The sequence below is a fragment of the Salvelinus alpinus genome, chromosome 7, assembly GCF_045679555.1.
Source record: "Salvelinus alpinus chromosome 7, SLU_Salpinus.1, whole genome shotgun sequence".
NCBI lineage: Eukaryota > Metazoa > Chordata > Actinopteri > Salmoniformes > Salmonidae > Salvelinus > Salvelinus alpinus.
In genome coordinates, this window is record NC_092092.1 from 56,332,846 (window position 1) to 56,344,046 (window position 11,201).

At 39.5% G+C, this 11,201-nt stretch overlaps 1 protein-coding gene across 3 annotated transcripts; it reads left to right on the forward strand.

Moving 5' to 3' along the window:
* The first annotated feature begins 2,733 nt into the window (after nucleotides 1-2,733).
* Nucleotides 2,734-10,021, forward strand: LOC139581261 (sorting nexin-12-like). 3 transcript variants are annotated; one of them, XM_071410827.1, is made up of 5 exons: nucleotides 2,734-3,164; nucleotides 4,778-4,873; nucleotides 4,999-5,123; nucleotides 5,284-5,382; nucleotides 8,742-10,021. In XM_071410827.1, the coding sequence occupies exons 1-5, from the start codon at nucleotides 3,000-3,002 to the stop codon at nucleotides 8,860-8,862; spliced, it is 606 nt and encodes a 201-aa protein (XP_071266928.1). In that variant the 5' UTR covers nucleotides 2,734-2,999; the 3' UTR covers nucleotides 8,863-10,021. The 3 variants fall into 3 exon arrangements, with proteins under 3 accessions (XP_071266928.1, XP_071266929.1, XP_071266930.1); XM_071410828.1 differs by having other exon boundaries at nucleotides 2,764-3,164; nucleotides 5,284-5,374; XM_071410829.1 differs by lacking the exon at nucleotides 8,742-10,021 and adding an exon at nucleotides 7,683-7,715 and having other exon boundaries at nucleotides 2,764-3,164; nucleotides 5,284-5,374.
* The last annotated feature ends 1,180 nt before the right edge of the window (nucleotides 10,022-11,201 follow it).

Genomic DNA, 11,201 nt, shown 5'->3' on the forward strand with positions numbered 1-11,201 from the left:
TGTTAGTATAAAAGAACAAAGGGAACTCAGGGAGGAATGCACACCAAAACATCTGGATTGCAATCAGAAAACAATGCAATTGATGGCCCACATAACGTGTTATGGTAAAACGTTGCTGTGGGGTATATATATATATATATATATATAATAAAAAAACGTCTCAGTTTAGTTTTGGTAGTTTGTAGTTTTAATATTGAGACAATGTAAATCTATGCGAAGTTTGTGAAAAGGTGACCTAATTAAAGGGAAAGTAGCTATAAAATTAAAACTATAACAACACTATAAATTTAAATGTTTATTTATTGCGTCTTCCTTCAAAAAATAATATTGCCCTTTGAGTTAAAATAAAAATAGAGTCGCCCTCAAGAACATATACTTGAAAAGAACCCACAAATTAGGATTACACAGTGGGTCACTGTCACAAAAGAGCGTTCGTTACAAATGATCAACTAGCTAAATTTAACGATGCCTCGGTCTGCCCTTGTAAACAACGTGCCGTTTCGCTCCTTCGCACGTAGAAATAACCTCGCGCTTCAATAGAATACTGGAGCAGATATATAGTTACAATATTTATATCACAATTCTAATTGTGATATATATATATATATGTAAACAACAACTAATTGATAACAAAATACACAATACATCTAGCCGTCACTCATACCTGTGAAACAATGTCACTTTGTGGATTCATGGAGCTAAAGCAATAAGATGATCAATATTTCAAGTAAAAAGTATGCTATATTTGATTATCTAACCAATGCCACGTTTACTGCTGAAAATAAGTCAAAACAGTAATGTTATGCTGGATTTCGTTTCTTTCCGCTACAGCATTATTACTTGGCTAGTTTAGTAATTTAAGTCGACTGACAAAAATAAATGTTGAGAGCAAAACCTTACTGAACAGTTTGATCATGATGGTCTGTAACAAAAATTTGAGGAAAACAATCGATCAGAAAGTCCGTGGTTTTCTGATTCAGGTTTGCACTCTCCTCCACATTGTGGGCAAGCGCGTGTCGCCATCTGCCATGTTTCTCTACGCCGAGGAGCGGCAGCACACGATGCTCACGCGGGCACAAACCTTCAGAATGTGCCTAACTTGAGTCAGTCCTCGTCCCCTGGACACGTTAAAGCACTGTTCGGAATCCACGGTTTCTTGAAGTTTACTCTCTTACACATCGGCTGCACTCTCAACACACCAAACGTAGTTGTGGAAATAGCGTAATAGCCACCTAGCTAGCTGGCTAACTCCAGTTATTTCGGAGTTTAAAATCCTTTCAAAAGTCGGAAAAATGCCTTCAGTACCTTCCTTTGGAATTTGCCCCTTTCAGTAGATAGTTTTGCTCGACTTGTGTCTATTATGGATGTCAAAATATTCAGTCATCGTATATATTGTTTTGTTTTGTTTTGTTTTGACTCGAGGCGAAGACACCCTTCTGACGTCTGTTTACCACTGCCAGACAACGTGTACTGCGCTTGCGTGTTGTGGGTTGCTGGGAAATGCAGTCAGTCATGTGACGTTTCAAAGCACAAGAATAAACAACGAACGACTGGCGAGCTAAAATAGTTACTTCGGTGCTGAAAAGCATGATTATGCAACACTTCATAAAGTGTACGCACCACCTACACACACCTAAGCCAAAACTGGAAAGTTACCCGTCAATGATCGTAAATCAGATTTCAGTTGACCAAGTAGTAGCGCAGACTTCTAGGTTTAGGCTACAGATCTATTCAGACCCAATCTAGTGTTGAAGCACAGGCATGCCTCTTTCATTTGACATGCAAACTTTCAGCAATAGTCCCGGTGTGTCGGTGTACAGTGCATGGTCTTTAAAAAGTAGGTTGTCGACAGGTTACTTTAAAGTTGCCATTGTTGTACAGTTACATTCAAAAAATAATTATTTGTGTGGCTAGGCCGATCTGTGAAGAAGATTAATTTCAGTATGATACATTTTTTAAAGAATATCAGTGCCAACATAGAAAAGCATAGAAATACAATATTTGTTAACTTAACGACATTTTGAAGATCAGCCTAAATCTCATGGTGTGTTTATTTTAACAATAATCTGAGTGTGCACAAGAACTACAATTCCCAGTGTATTTTACAGTAGAACTTTGGGGAGTGGTTGGCCGAATAACCCTTTGGCGAATGCAGCGCGTGATGTAAACAAAATTAAAGGCTATACAGTAAAGATAGACCTATCTACAGCAAACATATACATCTGGTCTGATTTACTTTAAATCTTTATTCTGGAAACGTATACTTTTTTTGCAATAGTATAAGCCGTTCTGTAGATTTGTAAGTCTTTCAAATTATATACTTTCGTTCTCTTTATTGATAATATTTTGATCCCATTTTGTCAGCATGATTATTGTTTCACACTTATTTAATTTTGGCACAATTGTTTCATTCTCTGCAATTGGTCAAAATAAACCACGGTAAATGCGTTTGCTCTGCTTCGATTGGCTGCGGAACAAGAACCTTCACCACCAGTTTGCCTTTCCACTAGCTTCTATAGCCACAAAGTCAGATTCCAAAGCCACAAAGTCAGATTCCACAGCCACAGTCAAAACTAGGTGAAAATTCGGTCAATGTACTCTTCAGCAAGGCACTTAACCCGAATTCCTTCTTCGCTCTTGACAAGAGCGTCTGATAAGTGACTAAAATGTTAGGTTTAAAATCAAATTTTAAGATCAATTGTATAAATGGGCGGGGTGTATGACTTGGCCATAGAAGAACGATCCAATTTCTGGCTTTCCACTACATAACACAGCCACAAAGTCAGATTCCAAAGAAACAGTCTATATTGGCTACAAACAAGTGAGCATTTTGGCCTTAATTTAAGGTTAGGCATAATGTGAACAGTGTGCTTGAAAATCAGATTATAAAAATATCAATTTTGAAATGGGCGGGGTTTAGCTATAATTATGACTTTGTGGTTGTGTTAACTAGTGACGATCCCAGTTTATCGACTCGAGATTAGCAGCAGAAACCGAAAATGTCGGATCCCACGGTTGCAGACACTCGCCGATTAAACTCTAAACCGCAGGATCTTACAGATGCGTATGGCCCCCCAAGCAATTTTCTTGAAATCGACGTTTATGACCCACAAACTATTGGAGTCGGCCGGAACCGATTTACCACTTATGAAGTGAGAATGCAGGTGAGGAGCGCCAGTATTGAAATCGAGGCCGGTGATTTTGGCGGGGCCTAGTGTAGGTGACGCTAGTATGGTGTGGGAACATGGGTTGGGACGTGTTTTTGGAGAGACTCGACTTTTTGCTGTTCAAATGCTTAGCCTTTCACTTTGTCATGTTAAATAATAATTTCATCCAAATTCCTGATGCAGTCGTTACTAATATGGCTACCATAAACATTACATAGCCAGCACGTGAAAGGTTGTCAGGTTAGGTAGTGTTTCTGCAGGTAGCCTTTACCAGTCAGTATGTTAGGCTATAGCTAGCACGTTTATTCAATTATGTAGGATGTGCATGTGTTTTCTCCAACCCAGAAGAAAACCCTGCACACCCTTGGAATCCCCAGGCTCGATATTAAAGAATATTGGGCCAGTTAGTTGGTTATCAATCAATCACATTTATTTATAAAGCCCTTCTTACATCAGCTGAGGTCACAAAGTGCTGTACAGAAACCCAGCCTAAACCCCCAAACAGCAAGTAATGCAGGTGTAGAAGCACGGTGGCTAGGAAAAACTCCCTAGAAAGGCCAGCACCTAGGAAGAAACCAGGCTATGAGTGGTGTTATGAGATGAACAGACAGCCACTGGGGTGTTAAACCTTCATGGTATAGAAAGAAATGTGTTTGAACTTGAGCTAGTCTCACAAATCCTAGGGCATGCTTGAACATTGGTACATTGTGGGAGGCAACTTGTCTGTCTAGTAGGGGTGTCAAACTCATTCCATGGAGTACCTAGTGTCTGTGGGTTTTTCACTTCAATTAAGACCTAGACAACCAGGTGAGGGGAGTTCCTTCCTAATTAGTGACCTTAAGTCATTAAGTACAAGGGAGAAGTGAAAACCCACAGACACTAGGCCAGCATTTCCTAAAATCTGTGCACCTTTTTGTTTTTTGCCCTAACACTGCACAGCTGATTCAATTGATTAACATGTCATGATTATTTGAATCAGCTGTGTAGTGCTAGGGCAAAAACATGCACAGAGTTTAGGAAATCCTGCACTAGGCGCTCCATGGAATGAGTTTGACACCTGTGGTTAAAGACTATATGGGCTGAGGGATAGACATAAGTTGGCCAGTGTATACCCATACTACTACAGACCTCAACTAATTACCTGGCTCTCACACTGCATGGGGCGGCAAGTAGCCTAGTGGTTAGAGCGTTGGACTAGTAACTAAAAGGTTACACGAATCCCTGAGCTGACAGGGTAAAAATGTCGTTCTGCCCCTGAACAAGGCAGTTAACCCACTGTTCCTAGGCCGTCATTGAAAATAAGAATTTGTTCTTAGCTGACTTGCCTAGTTAAATAAAAGTAAAATATTTTTATTTTTTATTAATGCAACAATCTCATGGACACTCCTCTGGGAACCATCCACTATCACTAAATACACCACGCCAGTTTCATAATTGAACAGTGGTGTTCACAGATTGAGACAAGATGCTGATCAAATTATTCATTTATGAAGGGTGTAAGTACTGAAGTCTGACCATGTCACTGGATATGCTGTACTGGAAATGCCACTCCCCAATCTAGATTTCTATCATTTTATTGTAGTGATTAATATAATTGTTATCACGTGCAGACAAACCTTCCCATCTTCAAACTTAAGGACTCTGTTGTGCGAAGAAGGTACAGTGATTTTGAGTGGCTGAAGAATGAGCTGGAGAGAGACAGTAAGGTAAGCTCTCACTGCATAACTAATTGCCTGTATGTCTCACCATTATAATGCCAATTTCTTTTGTTGGAATTCCTGTGTTTGTTTCTAAGTAACTAATTTACTGATAAGGTGTGCGCTTTCTACAGATTGTGGTGCCCCCTCTCCCTGGCAAAGCTTTGAAGAGACAGCTGCCCTTCCGAGGAGATGAGGGTATCTTTGAGGACTCCTTCATTGAGGAGCGGAGGGTAGGCTTGGAACAGTTTATCAACAGGTGTGTAAGGTTTCTGCCAATGGTATTTCTCTCTCTGTATGGCTGTCTCCATTTCAATGCATTGTCAAATTAACTCCCAGCCATCTGCCTTTTGACTCCACTAATAAGCAATTATGATTGCTAATTACCTGAAACCTACTTCTTTCTCTACTATCACCAGACTCGCAGGTCATCCCCTGGCCCAGAATGAGCGCTGTCTTCACATGTTCCTTCAGGATGAGTCCATTGACCGGAACTACATTCCTGGAAAAGTACGCCAGTAGGATGGGCAGGGTTGAGTTGCCATCTAGGGCAGAGAATTGCCAGGGACCTCACGATATGATATTATCACGATTCTTATGTGCTGATATTTATTGCGATTTAATGTTCCAAACGTATTGCTTATGATACACTGAGTATATAGAACATTAAGAACACCTGCTCTTTCCATTACATAAACTGACCAGGTGAAAGCTATGATCCCTTTTTGATGTCACTTGTTAAATCCACTTCAATCAGTGTAGATGAGGGGGAGGAGATGGGTAAAGAATGATTTTTAAGCCTTGATACAATTGAGTTATGAATTGTGTATGTGTGCCATTCAGAGGGTGAATGGGCAAGACAAAATATTTAAGTGCTTTTTTGAATGGGGTATAGTGTTAGGTGCCAGGTGCAGAACTGTTGAGTATTTTCATGCTCAACAGTTTCCCGTGTGTATCAAGAATGGTCCACCACCCAAAGGACTTCCAGCCAACTTGACACAACTGTGGAAAGCATTGGAGTCAACATGGGCCAGCATCTCTGTGGAACGCTTTCGACACCTTGTAGAGTCCATGCCCCGATGAATTGAGGCTGTTCTGAGGGCAAAGGAGGGGGGAGAGTGCGAAACTCAATATTAGGAAGGTGTTCCTAATTTTGGGTATACTCTGTGTATGTCTGCTGCATAGAGACAAGATGCAGCATGAGAGAACGAGTTTTGATCAGTCGGGGAAATAAAAGTGCTGACAAAAAAAGGATGAAAAATACCTGCGTTTTGGCACAGATACAGCCTACTTGCGCTAGCCGACTGGGTGGCTGGGTTGGAGAGGGGTGTGGCAGTAGGTGGGGTGTGCTGGCTGTTCCTTAGCGGTTTCCATCCATCTCTCCCAGCAAGGGAATAGCATTTTATTTGTACACTAAATTATATATAACACACACAGTATGACCTCAGCTATCAAGTCTTGACTTACCTAGTACACTAATTTTGTGCTTACTAGAAGCATAATCGGGTGAAATTATAAGATAATTTTGTATAACCTAAAAGCATTAATATTTATTGTATAAATGTGTGTCTGTAACAGATTTCCATCCAACATTTTTATGTGAGTAAAGTACATGTCGGGTAAAAATATCAGGGCTGATGGAAACAGCAAATTTGTCTGGAAAATGTCCAAATATCTACAAAACAAAATACACTAGACAAGGTGGGCTCTTTTTGTGTTGGTAAAATTAATGATGTGAGAAATGGCGGTGGAAACGCCTTTGTAATAACCATCTTGGAGTCACACGATGCTATGTTGTGTGGTCCTCCCACTACGACTCGGGGAAAGCTTGCAGTTCATTAGGCTACAGATGAAGTAAGTTATGATGCACTTCACCGGGAGCTGAAAGTTCACGGTGATGAGCTTGATGCTCCTTTCAGATAAATACAGAGTCTTATTCTGGTGATGATCAAATGAAATGTATTTATATAGCCCTTCTTACATCAGCTGATATCTCAAAGTGCTGTACAGAAACCCAGCCTAAACCCCCAAACAGCAAGCAATGCAGGTGTAGAAGCACGGTGGCTAGGAAAAACTCCCTAGAAAGGCCAAAACCTAGGAAGAAACCTAGAGAGGAACCAGGCTATGAGGGGTGGCCAGTCCTCTTCTGGCTGTGCCGGGTGGAGATTATAACAGAACATGTCCAAGTTGTTCAAATGTTCATAAATTACCAGCATGGTCAATGCTTGGCTGCCCCGTTTGACAAGTACAAAGCTCAGTCTTAACCATAATTATGTAGGTAGCCTACCCGCGCTGTATCTGCAAGGTGTTGGTTAGAGCACACGTGCCAAGACCAGAGTCGGCACATTCGCTGTAAAACGCAATTTTTTTTTTTACAAAACCACAAGTAGAGTTGAAAATGCGATGGAAACCCATTTAACTTCTATGTTTTTATTTGTTACATGGGAATTTAACAGTAGAAGTAATCTTTATGTGCACTCCTTCATCACGCACAGCTTTTTATCCGCAACAAGTCAATTTGATAAACGCATCTCTGGTGGGATGTGTATTGTTTTTATGCAGATTTTAGAATAATTGCATGAAAATCTGTCACCAATTGGATGGAAACCTGGCTGGTGATGACTGTTTCTCATCATTTTAAATGTGAAAATTAAGAAGCTATAGCTTAGCAAGCGGACAAAAGGATTATATTCTGTAATGTTGTAAGAGATTACATTTTACAGTTGTTTAAGGAACCTGAACATATAGAGAACAGTATCAGAGGTTTTTGTGTCTTACAATGTCTCTCCCCCCCCCCCCCCCCCCTTTTTTTTTTTAGGTGTGAATAAAGTAAGTTTGGTTATGCTTTTTATTCATATTAATACAATTGTGATCATTTTCCAACCGCTTTTGTGTGTGTCAATTCAGATTTGGTTTAGCGGGTTACCAATAATACATTCATGCATTTACGCTCATATCTCTTCGCTTCCCTCTTTTTCAATCAACCACTTTCTCCTTTTTTAATTTTCCTTGAGTAAGTGTAACTGTTGCCATGATATGGTTGCATGCATGCATGGGGTAATATTTACAGTTCATCTTTAGTAAAGCACGTTACTTCCCCTTTTGGCTTAAAGGGAAATGTCACTGTTTTTCAACTTGATATTTTATATATCTACAGCACCACAACATATTTGAAAATTACGCTTATCTTTGTTTTTTAGTAAAAAAAACTGTAAGTGTTTCTGATGACATCATTGGTATGCGTCATGTGATTTTAATCAATTTATGAGTAGGAATATGAAGTTGAACATATTTGGAATGTCCCTTTAAACCAGTCATGCAGGCTTTCATGGCAGCACTAACTGAGACCTAGAGAGCAGTATCTAACATTCATATAATGTATGTATGGCTAGACCTTGCTATTGTTTGTTTTTTTAAAGACAGATTACATGCAGTTAATTTTTGAACTACAAGTTTACATCAAAATGCTCTCATCTCCAGCACCCTAAAATCTGTCGGATGCTGTACGCTGATACTGGTAACACAATGCCTCAATCATTGACTCTAGTTTTTCATTTGTGATATAAAGGAAGTCTTGATTTCAAACCTATTCTTTAGCAATAATGGAACATACCCCTGAGATCATATAAATTATTTATTTTTCTAAGGAAGATTCTGTTAACCTAGCCATTGAATCAGAGCCTAGAACTAACCTACACAATCTTACCCTTTTTTTGATAGTAGTAACTATGTTATAGACATTGTAGAACAGTAATGGTCTATGCCTTTTGTTTAGACTTTAAAGTCTTGGTCTACATAAGTGTAGTGAGACTGGCAACACTAATCCTCAGATGCTAATAAGTCCATGAATAGCTGTGATTTGTTTTACTTTCTATAGCAGCCCCAGAGATGAAAATGATGGTGTACTCAGCCCATCTTCTCAACCCTACACCCCCTGGCTGTTTGGCTTTATCACTAGAGCCCACGCTGTCTCTTCCACAGGTGGCCCATCCTCCTAGACAACTGCATCTGCCGGAACTCTCTGTAAATACTGTGTACATATATACATATCTTATTTGTAGTTGGTCTGGGGAAGCTCTGGGGGTATTCACATGCAGAGCATTTAACTTGTAGCAGAAGACTGAGGGTGGTGAATTTATAAAACCAGTGAGTTAGTAAGTTACCTTTTTGAAACAACAGGATTTTTCTGGAGTTAAACTTGAGGCTTATTAAGTAAGTAGGAGTTGGTAATAATAAGACTTAATTTTTGGAATGAGAAAATATTGTTTAGTAACACAAGTTGGCTTCCTAACTCATGAATTCTGCTTGGTGAAATATAATTGTGTACATTTCTCATGTGAAAATGACAGGCTCTGCCAAAAATACTTTCCCCTGAGCAAACAGTTTCTCAGTTCTAGAGATCGATCTCCGAAGGGAAACCTGGCCAACCTGACTCACCAACACAAAGCATTCTATTACGTTCCATTAAGATTCTTTTTACATTCATGTATATGTACTTGACAACTTATTTACGAATCTTGATAGAGGAATGATTCCATAGTGTCATAGAAAAAATTGCCAAGTATTAGATCAAGTCTTGGGGACAAATATTCATTCATACCACCTCAATGGTCATCAAAGACTCAATTGCACTTGATGTAATAGTAGGGATCTTAACCCCAATGTGTTGGGAAAACTCCCAACCTAGATTCTCGCCACCGTGGTCACAATCATTTTCAACCTCTCTACTGCAACACTATTGTAGGTTGTTGTAAATGAGAATATTTGAAATCAACTTACCTGGTAAAATAAAGCTCAATCAATAACAAGAATGTCCAGCAGGATACTTATTTTGCTTACACTCGCAGATACAGGGTTGTCTTAGAAGGAAATATTATTCAGTGTTTAGGTGCTTCTGTTTAATGTGTGGGGTGAGGCTGATGCAGCCGGATATGTCTGTAATCAAGCACCAAAGACAGTTTCTGCTGCCTTGTGATTGTGACATGTCTTCCTGAAACATCCTCGGCCTCACCACAACTAAACTGATGGCTAGTCGCCAACCATTTAATTTGTGTTTTATGTTCATGTGTTTTTGACCATTCAAATACATAAAGGCTGTTTTTTTTCTGATTTGTTGACCACAATGTACTGTTAGTTTATTAAACCACTGAAAATCTATCAAAGGTGGTTGTCTCCTCATTTAACAAATATTCTGTTATTATGGCCCAATAATCTCTCACCAATTTAGTGGAAATTGCTTTCCTCAGTTATCTTTCAAACCAGTGGTCAAGAAGAGGACAAGGCAAGAAAGCGACCAGACCAGATGGAAATAACCATACCTGGTGTAATAGTGACGTAAAAAAGGAATTGAATCTACTACTACATTTACATTTTACATTTAAGTCATTTAGCAGACGCTCTTATCCAGAGCGACTTACAAATTGGTGCATTCACCTTATGATATCCAGTGGAACAACCACTTTACAATAGTGCATCTAACTCTTTTAAGGGGGGGGGGGGGTTAGAAGGATTACTTTATCCTATCCTAGGTATTCCTTAAAGAGGTGGGGTTTCAGGTGTCTCCGGAAGGTGGTGATTGACTCCGCTGACCTGGCGTCGTGAGGGAGATTACATCTACACTGTAGTAGATAAATAGACGTCCGTTCTATTAAAATTAAATGACTCACATAATTTTAAGGAATTTAATACATTAGTTCCATGTGGAAATGTTACCTTTTGTAATTAAAAGGTATTGACGTTGCTTACATTCCAATGACGTCTGACAAATCACATTAATCTTGCTATTTCCCCGGATGATGACAACCAATGAGAGTTGAGTAGAGGCGGGATGTTTACACTTTTAGCCAAACAAAATACATTGGTTGTGCCATTTAGAGTAGTCATATTCTACAGTTACACCTTTTTCGCAGAATTTATTTCTGTGCCCATCAATTCCTCAGGTATGTAGCTATAAGTTATTTACCAAAGGCATCGAATGTAAATTGAATTTGCTAGCTATGTGTTCCAAGAGTGAACCAAATGCGACCGCTCACCGATAGAAATCAATGAACTCTGAAATTCAAGATAGGGAGATGTATAGTGAATAGCAGTAGCTGGAACGAATGTGGCAGTTGTTGGTTGGTCTGCTGGACATTTTCGCGATGTCCAGCATGGCTACCACAATCCACGCGCGACTACGATTTGTGCCAGGCTACAAGACTCGCGTGCTCTGACTCACATCGTCAGCAATAGCTAGTTGAACCCAAACGTAAATCAGACTCTGTCGTTGTTTTATGTAGTTAGCTAGATTAATATTTGAGTGTCGACCATTCATTCTGTATTTGACCTATCTAGCCAT

Bases quoted from the DNA above. Each gene is read 5' to 3' on its own strand.
- LOC139581261 (XM_071410827.1), top strand. From the start codon at position 3,000: ATGTCGGATCCCACGGTTGCAGACACTCGCCGATTAAACTCTAAACCG. The intron at 3,165-4,777 runs GTGAGGAGCGCC...TATCACGTGCAG, and splicing joins CTTATGAAGTGAGAATGCAG to ACAAACCTTCCCATCTTCAA. The intron at 5,383-8,741 runs GTAGGATGGGCA...TACTTTCTATAG, and splicing joins ATTCCTGGAAAAGTACGCCA to CAGCCCCAGAGATGAAAATG.